The 17,156-nt window shown below is 40.7% G+C and overlaps 1 protein-coding gene across 3 annotated transcripts in view; it reads left to right on the top strand.

The window, feature by feature from the left end:
• Positions 1–17,156, top strand: part of mpped1 (metallophosphoesterase domain containing 1) — a 101,572-nt gene that overhangs the window by 79,232 nt on the left and 5,184 nt on the right. For all 3 annotated transcript variants that reach the window (XM_044185253.1, XM_044185252.1, XM_044185251.1), the window contains 2 exons: positions 9,714–9,829; positions 15,704–15,817. In XM_044185253.1, the coding sequence (XP_044041188.1) occupies positions 9,714–9,829; positions 15,704–15,817 (230 nt within the window). The remainder of the gene's footprint in view (positions 1–9,713; positions 9,830–15,703; positions 15,818–17,156) is intronic.

Below are 17,156 nucleotides of genomic sequence, written 5' to 3'. Positions count from 1 at the left end.
CAACATTAAGGGTCCCATTACTTTCAGTTTTACCTGAAATTGAATGCATTTTATCAACAGGTAACAATGTGGGGGAAACTACAGTAGAAACAAAAAGATCTAAGCTGAATTTTATTGAAAAACATTAGCAAGAACATGATCAAAAGTCTGTCCATTGTGTACTATTTTGCTTTCTGAATAAATCTTGCTAACCTGAATCTTGATAGCCTTTCTAGCATCAGAGCACTTGTTTCTTGATTCATAGGCCTTCTTCACAGCAAACATTTTAACTTGTCATAGCAGGAAAAGCACAGGTCGAACTAATAACATTAACAAGGGCTCAGATTCATCAATTATTGCAAGGCAATGCAGCAATTACTTATATGATGATGGCTTATATTAGTTACACCTGTGTTTGACATCAAAATGTTTGCTGGGAAGTGTGTTCACCTTCACCTTCAATTCACATTTTCATTAATTGGAATCATGGCCAAAATTATGGAAAAACAAGACCCAAGTTGTAATAATAAGGTCCATTTAGTAGCTGGCGCTTTGGATCACATCACATGATCTTCATAAGCAGATGGAGTTTGGGCAATTAAATTAAAATTTTACGAACTTCTTGTGCATGTTGGCTTAAAAGTTGAGTTTGACAGTTCATTCTTGACATTGCAAACAGCAACAGCAAAAATTTCACCAGAAAAAATGAAAATTACAATTCCTGAGCAACTCTATCTGAGGATGAAGACCATGTGATATGACCAAAGGCTCCACAACAGCTCCTAAATGGACCTTGAAGTCTACAAAGTCAAGAATTAACTTCTTAGCTCAGCTGTAATAAACTTGTTGTCAGTCACATGATGACACCTGAGCCAGCTCCATTCACAGATGAAGACTGTAAAATGTGGTTTTTAACAAACAGCCAGTAAGTGACCTTTGAATTGAGATTTTTTTGTAACACAAACCAAAATGTTCCTTACAATGCATACATACAGTTGTGTGTATGTAAAGACTTTAAAACAAAATGAGGCACTGAGAAAACATTCTCAACACAAGGTCCATTTAGTAGCTGTTGTGAAGTTTTCATTCACATCACGATCTTCGTCAGCAGATGGAATGTTGAATATCGTCAATAAATTGGGTGTGGAAATCAAAGGTTTCTCCCAATTTGACAGTAAATGTGAAGAGTAAAATTCCAATAAACAATATAGACAATATTTTGTGCAACCCAAGGTGTTTAGTACTGTATGTCTGTAGAGGAAAATAAAATAAGTGGTGAGTTAAGGATGGATGGAGTGAGGTGGTGTTAGGACAACACAATACACACTCACAAAGTGACAGTGAGAAGGGCGCTGCAGGCTAGTCTCTGTCATCTCTAATCCTCCTTATTGTCAGAGTCAGATATACTCTGCCTTCCAGCGCTGTCTTCTTCCCTCCTTCCTCACTTCATCTGTCCCTCCTCCCTTTACTCACCCATTCCTCTCCCTCTTTTTCATTCTTCATCTCCCTCATCATACCTCCACCCATAACTATGCCACTTAATCTCTCCAACTTGTCTTATTTGCCACTATGGTGGGCTGACTCTCATGTGCACTGGCCCAGGATTAAACATCAAAGTCTGTATACAAATGGGGAATGGAATAGCGTGTGTCTGCAGTGGTTTTGAATCACGATAAATGATTAAATTGAAGAACTGTCTCTTTGCAACATATAAAACAACTTGTTCCCTCTTTGTGTCTCTCTAACTTGGCACCCCGCTGTGCTGAGTGGGCCGAGTCAAACTCTCACATGCTTGCCATGTACCACCACGGGCTATGTAAGTGGAAAAGCACACGGGCACATTTTGCCTCTATAAACACGCTTGTATGTGTCCGTGAGCGTCGCTTTGTCTATTGAGTTATAACTGTCGAATTTGCCGAGACGAGCACCGCTAATCCCATTGTGTGGGAGGGGAGAGGGGATAGCGAGAGGAAAGCAAGGCCGTGGCAGCCTCTGCTTTTCAAACACGCCGTTTTCACAACCGCTGTTGTTCTGAATCTCAAGCCAAGAAGGGGAACTAATTTTATCTTGTGTTTTGATTCCTTGACTTTGCTTTGAATTGTCATCTCTGTCATCATCAGGTCAGAGAAGTGTTTTTAGGGAACAATGGCTTTGGTGCTGGCACTCCTCACAGTTGTTGCTGGTCTAGGCATTCAAGGCTAGACTTTTGTCAAGTACATCTTTTTAAGAGCTGCAGCTACAAGTTTACAATGTAAACTGTCAAAGACAGAATGTTGGAGTTACCTTTTATAAGTGGAAATAGCAGTAGACTTTATAATTACTTTGTGTTCGGATCAATACAGCAGCTTGTAGCTGTAATTATTATAATTAATATATAAGTTGTTGGGATTCCCCTTTATTGGCAGTGCTCACTTTCACACCTAGCTCTTTTCTCTCGTGCAGACTGCTGAGGAATTAACGTCCATATTGGACGATTCCACGGCTCATGATTTACATCCAGTGCCCACATTCAGTGCCAATGCACGAAGTAGTGTACGCTTTTTATAGTGGGGTGAGGTAAAGGTGTGCAGTGTGGGGTGGTGGATGGGCAAGCTGCACGTGTAAGGCCATGTATGTTAAAGAATGTGGCTGTGTTAAAGGTCAAATTGTGTGTGTGTACGTGTGAACTGTGTAAGATAAACGGTGCCAGGTTAAAAGAGGATAGTTAGTTGCATGCAAGACCCTGTGTCTGTGTGAACATCACTAACATCAACTTAGCATGTGGCTACCAAATAACAGTGAAAACAACAATAAAACTCAGTGAACCAAATCAATACATATAGCTTCACAAAAGTAACACAGTCCTGTGCTTAGCCATGTACTCTGCTATGCTAAGTTATGCCCAGTTATATGTTCGGCGGTTACGTTACCAGTCCGGTTTAGTGACTTGCCCAAGGACGCTTCAACATGTAGGCTGGGGGAAGCTGGGACTGAACCACCCACCGTCCGATTGGTGGACAACCTGCTCTACCACTAAGCCACAGTCGCCACAGTGTGGGAATCTATACTTACTGTATGTGCTGCATGTCAAACACAGAACACTTCACAAATGTGTGTGGCTTGTGTGTGTATGCAGACCGCCACACTCCACTCCCCCAACCTGCCTCCCAGGCTGTTATTAGGGTCGTTAAGTCATGAGTAGTTAATTAAATCTAGGAGAGGTGATCATGGTTGGATGTTTTCACTGCGTTAGTGCATGTAGTGATTAGCACAAGGCCACATTTATTGTCAACAAATCCCATAAAAAGACCCAAACCAACAATGTGTTAGTGTGTCTCTCAATACTGTCTGACTTCCCTACTCTGTCTGTGGCTCTCAGCATCAAGCCCATTGGTTCCTAATGAAGACATAACTCTTTAAAAACACCTCACAAATATACAGTTTAATTTTTAACAAAGGCTCAGTAATTTCCTCAAACAGATGCTCACTGTAGTTTTTAGCAAACTAACAGGAGGAAATAGTCCATTTGTCGGGGACTATTTTCAGCAGCGGATGAATCCACATGTGGTGCTCTAGTGAGTATTTGCGGCAGTAGGACGGTGTATGTAGGACTGAGTCAGAATTAACTACAGTGTGTGTGTTCATGGTGATGAAGGAACATGTCACCCAGTGCAACAGTGTGGCTCACTGATGTGTTTTCAGTAGTTAACAATGGAGCTCTATGGCTCAGAGGAGGAAGATCCATCAGGCTCTGATAGACACACAACACTTGTTAGTAGATACATTCACTGTTGGTGTGAGTCTGAGCATGAGATTTGTTGGCTATAAGAAAATATATACAGTACAATATCTCCAGTTTTAACATACTAATACATGTTTCATTTTGTCTAATTTGTCCACATAAATATAGAAAAATCCTGTCTAAATTAAGCAAAATTCTAACTTAGAGCTGCGCTAGTCAACAATTTTATTTGAACGATGGATCATATGACTATGTGTAATGTGAAAGGTGCCACTCATAGTAAAGAATCCACAGAGAAGTTAGACCCAAGTAGTGTTTAGTGTCTTTCAGCTCATTGTTTTGGTTTGATACAGCCTGCAACTTGTAATGTCTCACCAATCTCATCAACCTTTTTTCCAGCCACAGCAGGCATGACTCCAAATCACTGCTAATATTACTCTGCTGGATGTATAAACAGGCATCTGTTAACTAACATGTTAGCCATATATACTTTATAAGGCAACAATATGTCAATGTTGTATTTACAGCTTTTTGTGCTGCCCCAAGAGGCCAAAAAATGAATTTATGCAGGTTTAATTAGGGAAATGTGATGAAAGAATATTCAGTACCAGCTTTTTGCACTTGAAAATACACATTTTGGTAAGTATTTAAAAGGCACTATAGTTTGATACCCAGTCCTACTTCCTCCTGACCTGTCTCCTGACTCTCTCTTCCCTGCTTGACCTCAGAATACCTTTACTGTTGATGTGGTTTTAAAAGATTCCCTATCAAACACAGAAGGTAGCCTCTCAAAGAGCAGGCTGCTCACCTGGCAGCAGGTCGCTTCCCCCACTAACGAGGAGTGTGAGGGGGAGAAATGAAGAGGGAGAGAGACAGGGAAAGAGAGAGATGAAGTAATATGTCAAGAGGAGGGAAAGAGGAGGAGAAGAGGGGAAATGGACAGAGAGATGTAATGAGGGGAAGAGATGAAGAAGAGAGAGGTTGAAGGAAAAGAGAAAGAGAGAGGCAGGCATTGGCACCACACAGCCCTCGGGAGAGGCATTCAATAATGATTCATGGACTTACTCCAGTGATATCAGTGGGCCTCTGTTAGTTGGACATGTACACACACACAAATACACACACAGTGATACACGCAAGCTCAGAGTTGTGTTAAATCCTTAAATGCATTTTAGATTAAGTTTGACTTTTCCACTTGTCCTTACGAGAGGTGAAGCCAGTATCTCTTTATGTTTGTGTGTGTGTGTGTGTGGGGGGGGGGGGTGAACGCTGTTGTTTTTCTCTCAGTGTGCTGCCTGAAGATGTGCCTGGGGATTGAGCGCTCTATCACAAACATCTGTTTTCTCCTTTTTTAAACCCATACCAAATACTAGCCCAGCATATTAACAGAATCTTTAATATGCTCCTCACTTTGCCCAATTCTCCTCCTCTAAGTTAACACAAATCACTTGTACCATTGTAATCCCTTACCTGATGAAAACATCACAATTCTGGAGCAGGGATATTATCCGTGGAATTACATTCGGTTAGTCTTGGGTTTGCTCAGCAAACACAGGAGTGGGTCTCTCACGGAGTGAAGCTACGGTCAATTCCTTGCGCAAGATAATCTTTTTTTAGCAACTGTGATGGAGACGCCTACAGTCGGCATGGAGACGTTTTCCTGGCACAGTGGACACCATGAAGAGGCAGAAAATGAGATATAAACCATTTGAAAAGGAGTGACACCTTTTCTTACAGAGTGATTGATGTCACAAAATGAAAACAAGCTGTGGTACTTTATAAAGGATACTGTAATCCTCGGTTGACAAAATGATAGACTGGATCATTACTGTTTTGGGTACACTGAATGACAACTCGAGGTAATGATTTTCGTCTTTCCAAAAATAGATATATAAAAAAATGTAAAGAAAGTTATTAATTTGAGAAAGCATATTTTCAGAAGTTTTGACAGGAACTCAAAAGCAACAATGTTCAATCAGAGATTGCTTATGCATGTATTAAAGAACAATTCTGCAATACATACCATCCATTTTTAGATTGATTTCCAACCTTCCAGGCAACCAGTTGACTTCAGTCCATTTCAGTACATTATGAAAATGAACTGTCTGAAACTTGTTGCAGATAGCTAATGCATCACAGTTAACATATAGTCATTCTGTTTTGGAGGGGTCACTTATTTTATCGTTGCATGGTAATGCAGTTAAGCACTGTGTGACTGTGTGATACTCAATAGTGTTTTTAGTTGCCAGTAAATAACTTTATGAGTTGAACCAAGTTCACATCATCACATGACACTTTTCACATTATCCTTTTGACAGCATCAGTGTTTTCTTCCTTTAGGTTTAATTTTCTGACAACAAAGTTTTAGCTTCCCAAATATGGGATGTACGCACATTGTTCAATGCACCACCATGAAGTGTAAATAATAGTCCCTGCTTCTTTAAACAAAAACATGAGTGTGGCTAAATGTTCAATGTTGAGAGTCATATTCAATTTCTTGTCATTGCACAGTACAGATTATGGAAGCTGCCCGAGCTACTGCAAAGTGGAGCATTATACATTGTGTGTACACTCAGTTACCATTTATCAGGTACACCTAGCTAAAACTGATGCAGTCCAATACAAGTCATGAGCTTGTAGTTTTTGTTGAAAGTCTTCAAGAAAGTGTTGATTAAACTTTATGATCATTTGGGAGGCTGCAGTTTGTGCTGCTGTTTAACTGTAACTGTAACTTGAAACCTGCACTGTTTACATCCATGTTTACTTGCTACCAGTGTTCTTGTTCCCTGCCTTTGCTGGCACAGTGATGTGTTTTTAGCACATTAGCACCAACCAGTGCATGAGAACAAACCAATGGGGACCCACATATAAAAACTTTGCTCTATAGCGCTGCTAGTGAAAAACTCCACAGGGTACGATTTAAGCTTATTCAATTTTATTTCAATTCAATTTTATTTATATAGCGCCAATTCATAACAGAAGTTATCTCATTGCACTTTTCCTATAGAGCAGGTCTAGACCGTACTCTTTATAATATTAATTACAGAGACCCAACAAATCCCACAGTTTAGGCAATTAAAATTATTTGACTGTGCTTAGGAAAAGTTTGTGGTCATACTGTACTTAAAAAGCGGTTGAGGTTAGGGAAAGGGAAAACTCAGTATACAGCCAAATAGAGAGATTTACCTGGCAGTGATAGGATTAATCAGTATTGTGTGAACTCATTTGGCAAGGGCTTGAATGTAACAGACGTTCATTTATATGTAAAAGTCCTGCACTCTAGCTTTAAGCATTTAATCACATAACCCACTCAATCACTATCTTACCCTGCTGCCCTCTGGGCACAGGTATAGAGCACTGAGGTGCAGAAGGGCTCGCTTTGGGAAAAGCCTGATCCCCACAGCCATAGCCGCCTTAATAATAGGCCTCGCTGAACTGGCCAGAGTGTGTAGCATTCTGTTGTCTGTCATTGTGTGTTGTTACTGTGTGAAGTTGTTGTCTGATGTGTACAGTGCTGTGGAAAGGAATTTCCCCTCTGGGACAAAAAAAGTCTAAAGTCTAAAAGTTGACGATAGTCTCAATAAAGTATAAATAGTAAAAAGTGCAGTGCTGTAGTGCAGTAGTGCCTCCTTTGACCTGTCTTCATCCCTCCATTCACGCTGAGAGAATCAGGAGCATCAATCGTACCGCCGAGCTCATTTCATTTTAATTGAGACGTCCATGTTAAGATGGACATGAATATTACATTCCACAGGCCCTATTAATATGCTAAGGCCAGTCTAAATGTTTTAATATTCGCAGGGTAAATTATTAAAATTGTGTTCATGGGCAGCTTCAGATCATTTGTCAGAAATGTTTAGTCTCTGATGTTCAGGAAGTGATGGAATTTTAATAGTGTGCACTACAGCTGAAATATGATGTGATTTCCCATGATGCACTGCCACATGTGCTTGACCACCCCTCCCTGTGCTGGTGACCTCCGAGTCACCATTTTTAGCTTTCTTAATTAGAGAGAAAGACAAGGCGACAGTATGTGTGTGACATGTATTTCCTCCTGTCTTTCTGTCCCCATTGTCTCTGAAGTCCTAAGCATGTCAGACACACACACAGGAAACTGTTCTAAAAAATTCTCATCTGATGTTCCACTGAGCACAGACATGTCGGGCAGCAGCCATGGCGATAAAGTTTGCGTTTCGAGTGACTGCACTCAGCAATTTTAAAAAAGCCGATTGCACGGCGACAGCGGCGGACGTCGTCGCCTGTGGTTGCACACAGAGAGGAAGATGGATCGGAGTACAGATTGTAAGTGACATGTTAATTTCTTCTCCGTCACTCACGGCAGAGGCGTCTGCTATCAAAGTAAAGGGACACGAGCCCCAGCCATCAAGGCTCTCCCCTTTTTCTTCTTCTTCTGTTCTTTTCTCATTTCTCCCTTTTCCTTCTCTCGTCTTCCTGTCGTGCAGCATTCCAGGGTGTTACTGTGATCAAGGAGATGTTTAATATAACTTTCTGCTCACCCACCCCCCTCTTCCTGGGATCTGTTTGATTCATAAGATCTGTTCTTCATAAGCCCCCTGGGTAGCTTCTCATCTTAAAGGTCAAACCACTTGTTTAGACACTAAAAGGAAGAAGGCTGACAGTTGTTTGTGTGGGGTGCAAAAAGAGAAGTGAGAGGTCACTCTGGATTTATGATCTCTGCTCTCTGTCCTGTGTTCCTACGTTTTTTTCATCATGAACCACTCCAGGCAGCAGTTCAGGAGGTTACAGTTAGAAAAGCACAATTAAGTCCTGTTAAGAAAAGACAAAGACAAAGTTATGCATCAACTTTAATAAAATTTGACAATCAGCATTTTTATGAGTTTTGAAGACAATAGAAGACAGCTTATTTGTTGCCCTTGCCAAAAAGTTGCATTTGTTGCATTTGCGAAAGCCAGGAAAACTGCATTCACAAAGTGATTATATTAGACCCTCATCAAAAAACTGAGCCATCACCACCATCCAACAGAGTGTCCAGTGTCAACAAAATTCAACATTATGAATTGTAAGTGTATTGTATGAACTGGCGCCATCTATCTAATCTTGATGCAAAGCAGGCAAAAATGTGGTGGTAAAATTGCCATAGCCTAATAAATTCCATTGGCGTTTAAAAAACTCCAAACTTCACCAGATTACTTTTGAATCAATTTCTTTTATTAACACAGCTACACACTACACACTTTCTGCGCAGACAAGGATTTTCTGTCTCTATGCTCATTCCTCCTTTGAGAACGTTCAGCAATGGCCAGGTCAGAGTTTAGCCTACACTGACTGTTCTATTGGCTACATTAGCGTCAGAAGAAGAAGAAGAACAGAATGCTTGCTGCAACGTGTGTCCACCGAGTTTGTGAGTTAGCAACAAATATCATTTGGTAAATCCAAGTTTCTTTATTATGAATTCAACAACATTACAGTTAGCAACTTTTTTCATCTCCATGTGATGGCAGTGCCCGGTTGTTAGGTTAGTAGGCTGTTCTGTTTGCTTTCCACATGCTGTACCACGCCAATACTGTGTTTTCTACTGAGAATTAGCTGGGTCAGTGTCTGCTGGTAGATTTCAGCCGGATCCTTTCTTACTGACCTAATTGTGCGATCATTATCATGCTTGTTTCCTTGGTACGCTTGGCTATCAAAACTAAAAAAAGGCGGTTGGTTGTGGCCACATGTGAGTTGAATGTGAAAAGTTTGTATGTTCTGTGTTACCTTCTACACCATTCTCATTTTAATAACCGGTATTATTTATTATGATTAGGTTAACAGCGAGGATAGGAGAGAGACGACATGGGACCATTGCTGAGAGAAGAATTCTAGGTTCAAAACATCGCACATGATGTTGTCTGGACTTCTGAGCGTGACTGTATTAACCAAACTGTCTGTTTTTCTCTGTTTCTTTGTGTGTGTGTGTGTGTGTGTGTGTGTGTGTGTGTGTGTGTGTGTGTGTGTGTGTGTGTGTGTATGTGTGTGTATGTCTCTGCAGGCAGCCCTGGTACTACGGCTGGGGCTTCAACCTGCCACGGGGTCAGGCTCTACTGGACAAGTGGAACCAGATCCCTGACAACACAGACATCCTGGTCACACACTGCCCCCCACTGGGTGAGCCACACATTACAGCACACAAACACAAAACACACATATATGAGCACACGTGAACACACATGAAGGGATGCACTGCACACTGCACTCAATAATGTGTACATACATGACCAACAAATGCAGGTACTTGCGGGCATGAGTTTATACAGTTAAACAGTTATAGATAGTTCTGTAAATTTCGTTTCCCAACATAAAGGTCTAAATGGTGTTTCAAAACCTTCTCCACACTACCAGGAATATAGTTTGGGGGTGGGGAGTTTCTTGGGGCCAGATTTACTAAGAAACTGGCGTAGTGCAAATGTGCTTTGCAGGTTTTATAAAATTTGTGGCAACAATGAACATGCATTTATTAACGTCTGCCTTATTAAGACAGCAGCTTATTATGCACCTTGGCCTCGCACCTTCCTATTTGTGTGAGATTTTGAGCCCTCACCGACCCGGCAGAGCTCTACGATCTGCTGGGCAACATCTGCTGCTTGTACTTTTATTATTATTTGTTATTATCATTATTATTTTTTATCTTGTTTTTGATGTTGTACAGCACTTTGGTTCAGCTTCGGTTGTTGGAAGGTGCTATAGAAATAAAGTTTGATTGATTGATGTGCAGTCATCTCCTGGACTGATCCTGGTACTGCCCTCCACAACGCATTCTGCGAGTCGAGAAGAGCTCAATAGGTGCAGTTGAGTCTGGTTCTGTCCAAGGTGCCTCTTAAAGTAAGTTTTTCCTTGCCACTGTCGCCAAATGCTTGTTCATGGTGGGATTTGTTGGGTCTCTGTAAATAATATTATAAAGAGTACAGTCTAGATCTGCTCTATAGGAAACATGCAATGAGATAACTTCTGTTATGAATTGGCGCTATATAAATAAAACTGAATTGAACCATTAGAGAGAGAGAGAGAGACAGTGGGTGGAGGTGGAGAAGATGGCGTTGATATGGATGTTATACTGAGCTAAATGCGGCCAAATGTACACCATAAATGTCTTATCAAAAGAAAGCAACATGCATTCACAGCCTGTAGTGAGTTCAGTTCATTGATGGCTCAAATTCAAGTTTGATGAAAACAAACCAGAACTCTCTGTCCACTATTTGTTTGCATTACAGTACTCAGACACTGTGTTCATTAATAATAGCCTAATGTGTTGATCACTTTTCAGTTATATACAAGCCTATTAATAACCACCCTGTAACTTATGGTTCGATCCCAGCTTCCCCCAGCTCACATTTCGAAGTGTCCTAGGGAACCCCAAAGTGCTCTGGAGGGCTGTGCCTTTGGTGTGTGAGTGATTAGTTAGTTTCGTTGGACTGATGAGCAGTTAGCATCTGCCATCAGTGTATGAATGTGTGTGAATGGGGTGAATGTGATATGTAGTGTGAAGCGCTTTGAGTGGTCGGAAGACTAGAAAGGAGCTATACAAGTACAGTTCATTTATTGTTTGCACTATGTTTACTCCTGGTCTTCATTTTCCCCACAAAACTGACCATTGCTGAAGCACGTTGCAAACACTTGGACAAATGAAACACAAACTGTGACTCCAACATGCTGCATCTGTTTGATAATTACACTGCATGTGTTTGGGTCAGCATGCGTTACATCTGACAAACAGGCCCAAAAGTCGCAGTAAATCTGGCCCTCAGTCTTTTATTTACTTATTCATATATTGATCTAAAGTAGTCACATTTAAATATATTTAGTATAGAAATACTGGCATCAGCCTATAAAAATACCTATTATGTTTTATATTAGATTATTATACAGTAAAGCGATGACAGTGAGAGGAAAGAAATGGGGGCTGACATGCAAATGGTCCCCAGGTGGACTTGGACATTGCAATTACCGCCACCACCATGCTTCACTGTAGGGATGGTGTTGGCCAGGTGATGAGTGGTGCCTGGTTTCCTCCAGACATGACGCTTGCCATTCAGGCTAAAGAGTTCAAGCTTTCATCAGACCAGAGAATTTAGTTGCTCATGGTCTGAGTCCTTCAGGTGCCTTTTGGCAAACTCCAGGCGGGCTGTCATGTGCCTTTTACTGAGGAGGGGCTTCCGTCTGGCCTCTCTACCATACAGGCCTGACTGGTGGAGTGCTGCAGAGGTGGTTGTTCTTCTGGAAGGTTCTCCTCTCTCCACAGAGAAACGCTGGAGCTCTGTCAGAGTGACTATCGGGTTCTTGGTCACCTCCCTGACTAAGGCCCTTCTCCCCCGATTGCTCAGTTTGGCCGGGTGGCCAGCTCTAGGAAGAGTGCTGGTGGTTCCAAACTTCTTCCATTTAAGGATGATGGAGGCCACTATGCTCATTGGGACCTTCAATGCTGCAGAAGTTTTTCTGTACCCTTCCCCAGATCTGTGCCTCGATACAAGCCTGTCTCGTTGGTCTACAGACAATTCCTTGTACTTGATGGCTTGGTTTGTGCTCTGACATGCACTGTTAGCTGTGGGACCTTATATAGACAGGTGTGTGCCTTTCCCAATCATGTCCAATCAACTGAGTTTACCACAGGTGGACTCCAATCAAGTTGTAGAAACATCTAAAGTATGATCAGTGGAAACAGGATGCACCTGAGCTCAATTTTGAATGTCATGGCAAAGGCTGTGAATATTCATGTACATGTGATTTTTTTCGTTTTTTAATTTTAATACATTTGCAAAGATTTCAAACAAACTTCTTTCATGTTGTCATTACAGGGTATTGTTTGTAGAATTTTGAGGAAAATAATGAATTTAATCCATTTTGGAGTAAGGCTGTAACATAACAAAATGTGGGAAAAAGTGAAGCGCTGTGAATACTTTCCAGATGCAGTGTATCTCTGCACATCTATCCACAGCTTTTACACACAGACACACACATAATGAGCATGCTCTCTATAAATGGTTTATTTTCTTCTGAAATGACAGGAGAGCAGTGGACGTGGCGCTGATGAATCATTGTTGTATTGAGTGTATGAATAAAGGTTAAACTTGTTTTAATCCTCACACACACCCTCGTTACACACTAACATCGCAAGAGTTTGAACAAACACAGATGCTGGCTCACAAGCTAACTGACATCCTGTACACACGTCTCTGTCTCACACTCATAAACACACGCAGACGCACACACACTCCTCTCTCTGACTCTCACTCTTGCACACACACTTTCACACCTCATCTCCCGCTGCAGCTGTGGTGTTCAGACGAGTGTGTGTGATTGATTTCTGTGTCTGCGTCTCGGCTGTAAACATGGCCGTTTATTTTCCATTCAGCTTAGCGAAGTGTCTCCAGCTATCTGCTCGTAAGCCACCGGCATATGGAGCAGCTACAGCAGGCTGCTAACCCATGAGACACACACACACACACACACACACACACACACACAGACAGCGAGACTAGAGGGATGGCATGAGAAAGAAAGGAGGATAAAGGAAAAGGGGAATGGAGGACAAAAGTGTGAACGATAAACTGGATTCTTTAAAGCGCCAAGAAAAGACATCCACTTTCGAAATATTTTTAAAAAGAGGGAGAAGTGGCCGATGGATGAGAAGGTGAAGGAAAAAGGAGTGTGAGTGAGACGTTTCGCACTGCGACAAAAGCTCCCGTCTTTTACGAGGTGCGATAAAGCAGCAGATCGGCGGCTAAAGAGGAAAAATATGGACTCTTTATCTGGCTGTGAGGAAGAAGTTCACAGCAGAGAGAAAGTGACAAAAAGAGGAAAACAGGCTCAGTGCCCAAAGCAGCAGCTGCTTTGAAACAAGCGGCACATTAGAGCAAAATACCCCGAGACACAAAAAGCCCTCGTAACTTCTCACTTCACTTCCACCGTCTCCCAAGGCTTGTAAAGAATGCACTTACAGTTTTAATATTATACTGATATTAAAAGTGTGGGGTTTTTTTACAGGTACAAACATTTAGAGGAGAAAGTAGTCAGACTGTATCACTTTACAAGCATGACTGATTCACTGCCAGCTGAGAACATGAGAACTGTGTTGGGTATGAGAGGGTCCATTAACTTTGCCTTGAGTGAAGTTTTTAGCGCTTTTTGGTAGTAAAAAATAAAAATGTATAAAGAATCTTAAAGCCATCCCTAGAGCATCTTTCCCCTCTCTCTTGCTCTTCTTTTGCCCCAGTGAAGACCTGCTAAAAGCTACAAAATCATGAGACTCGCTACTGCTCACTTGTCACAAGCATACAAACGTTTGTACAGTTTTGGTCTGGGACCAATTGAATTCAAAATACTGTTCAAATTTGGAAAAACGTTCAATATTGGATCTGTAATGATCCATCCAAATTTAAAATTCACAGTGTCTAAGCCAGGGCTGGAGTCTTGGACTTGAGTCGAGATTTAAAAGGCAAAAAGCTGAGGAGACCTGACCCCAGATGAATAAATACACTTAGTAATACACTTAAGACTTGAGACTTCAACTCACCTCTCCAGATTTGCTGTGGGTATTCATGTTCCCCAGAGGATGAATACTACAATATTTGTTTTCTCCTCTAGTCCCACTCCCAGGCATTTTTTATTTTTTTTTACAATTTTCTGGCATTTTATAAACAAAACAATAGATAAATCGATCAAAACAATGTAGTAGGACTTTTAGTCTTGTTTCAGTTTCTTTCCTCATTTGACCATTTGTTCTTTTTTTCACTTCACTCTATTTTTCTCTTTTCCTTTGTGTTTACTTTCTTATTCCTGTCTGGGCAGAGCGACAGAAGGCAGGGAAGATGGAGGCATGAGCTCCTCAGTCATCTTATTTCTCCGACTTGATGCTTTTATTGACTCAGCATCAGCTGCATCCCTCCTCGCAGAGCAGCCACTAAATCATATACACTCCATGCTTCATCCTTGTCACACACACTGTGAAGTCTGCGTCTTTGTGTGGCTGTGATTGATCTTTATTTTCTATGGCTGCTTTCTAAAACTCTTTTTTTTGTGCTGTGATGTGCAGTTTGCCATTAGACGAGGAGTCTGAAATGGAGAGCTTCATTCAAAAATGTGATGTATCGCTTTTTGAAGGCAGATGAAATTTATAACCATCATGGAGACACATTCAGCCATGGAAACACAGAAAGTCAACCCAGCTCTATCAAACATCACACTGTTTCCCGTGCAACATTACAGTAATGATCCTGTTTGGATCAGTGGTGTATAACTGCCAGTTTATGTATCAAAGTAAGGATTTGTTTGTTCCCAGTTAAAATCTGACTGACGGAAACTCAAAGAATAGATTTAATAAATATAAAATAAGAAATTCAACATGCATAACACTGGACCACATTTAATTGAACTTTTGTTTTATGGTAATACTCCACTTTACTTGCAAACTGCATAATAGATTTCCCGTACTGGGCACAGTACACTTGACTGCACGTCATGCCGCACGCCTTTGATCATGAAAATGGAGCCCATAGTCACCTTTAAAACAGCGATTTTGGGACGCAGACGTTGCATTATTAACATGTTTTTGTGATATATATATATATATATATATATATAAAAAGTTTCCTTAGACTTTGAATGGTAAGATTAAATTGTGGAATGGGTTTACGGTAACTGCACAGCATATTTCCCACAATGCAATATTTAGAGGACCTACAGTACCTGGTCACTAAAACATGAAACTGTGACCTCAACTGACCAGATTGCAATGCAGCTATCACTGTTGCTGTCCATCTCCACATTGGGCCTGTTCTCTGTTTTCATCAAAAGTCATAGTGAGAAACAGAATATCACAAAGCAGACAAATATTATAACAGTGGAAGAGTACAGTAGACACTTCTTCAGCCTACCTGCCATTTCTCCACCTCATTAGTTCAGTCTGACCTGGTGCTAACTGCAGATTCTGTAAGAAGCAGCGTGTTTGGTGTGAGGTGTGTTTGATTTGCATGTCACTGTGTGCAGGTTTCCTGGACTGGGTCCCGAAAAAGATGCAGCGTGTTGGGTGCATGGAGCTTCTCAACACAGTCCAGAGGAGAGTCCAGCCCAAATTACATGTGTTCGGACACATTCATGAAGGTACGTGCGGGTGCTTGTAAAACACACACACGATACTGCGGTTACAACAGAGGCACATCTGACATTGCGTCATTTAAAGCACATGTGGTTTTCGATGCGTTGGTTTTCATACAGTTCAATACTTTCGACATTGTAAATTGACATTGCAATTGTCAATTTTTACATCACAAGTGAAAATTCTAGTCCATGCAGAGGTTGAGAAATTTACGCACACAGACTTTTTGTTTGACTAATTTCACCTGTTGTTACACATAATAATCCATTTTCAGCATATGGAAAATGCAAGCTATGCAAGACAAAAAAAAAACATGTTCATGATTTTTACTTTTACAAACAAATATGTGTACACACACAAAGGGTGTGACACAAATCTATTTCATCCAGGAGAGACTAAATTCACTGAATCAATGAATATATTTATTTATTTTAAACACTTGTGATCTAACGTTATTTGATCAAATAATAAAGCATGGAATGTATCTGAGCCGCAAGAAAAAAGTAAGTCTAAACTATGTCTGTTAATGGTCCAGGTGGAAATGAATAATAAAAGCAGAATGGGGGCCAGATTCAATGATTTTTCTTTAAGAACTAGAAGTTTGAAGTGTCAATGACAAAAAATGAGAAAGCTTTTAACAAAATCTGAAAAGCTATTTATATACTAATTTATATCATCTAGAAAATGATAGATTTGGATTAATTATGATTGCTTATTGTGATTTTCATAATGTTATGCCCCTAAAAGGCACATAACCCAATAATTGTTATATAAAAGATGTTTGACAAATTCCAACTATCATTTCCAATTTCAACAATGATCCTTTAGATCAATAATTATTTCCATCTTTACTAACAAGAGCTTTGTCTTTTACTGCATTATCTTTGTTTGATAATCAGTTCTAGCGTCTAGAACTATCTATACAGAACAGCTAAATGATTTGTTTCTCCTGAAAATGCAGAGGAGTCGTGGGACTTTTTTCAGCCCTGAGTAGTGTCTGCAGTCTTCCTCACAAGCCCCAACACCTCCACCAAGAATGTAGGGTAGCTTAGTATGTGACCTGAGAGGCAAAATCCGGGGCAAAAAAAGTCTAAATTACTTGGTGAGCATTTAACATTTTCATCAACTCAGAGCTTCTCCCTGGATGTTGGTGGTTGGACAGTAAGAGGACACTGTTTAGTGAATGAATCAAGCTGAAAAATAAAATGACGGGGACTGAAATAAGATTTTGAAAATGTCCCCTCCATTCTTTTAGGCTCACATATATCCTAATGACCTGAATTCATAGGATGCGATAGATTTAGCATCAAACTGAAGAAGAAGGACCTAAATTACATTATCTGT

Source organism: Siniperca chuatsi, linkage group LG23 (genome assembly GCF_020085105.1).
Source record: "Siniperca chuatsi isolate FFG_IHB_CAS linkage group LG23, ASM2008510v1, whole genome shotgun sequence".
NCBI classification, from domain to species: Eukaryota; Metazoa; Chordata; class Actinopteri; order Centrarchiformes; family Sinipercidae; genus Siniperca; species Siniperca chuatsi.
Note: the sequence above shows the minus strand (reverse complement) of the source record. Positions and strands in the feature narration are given on the sequence as shown.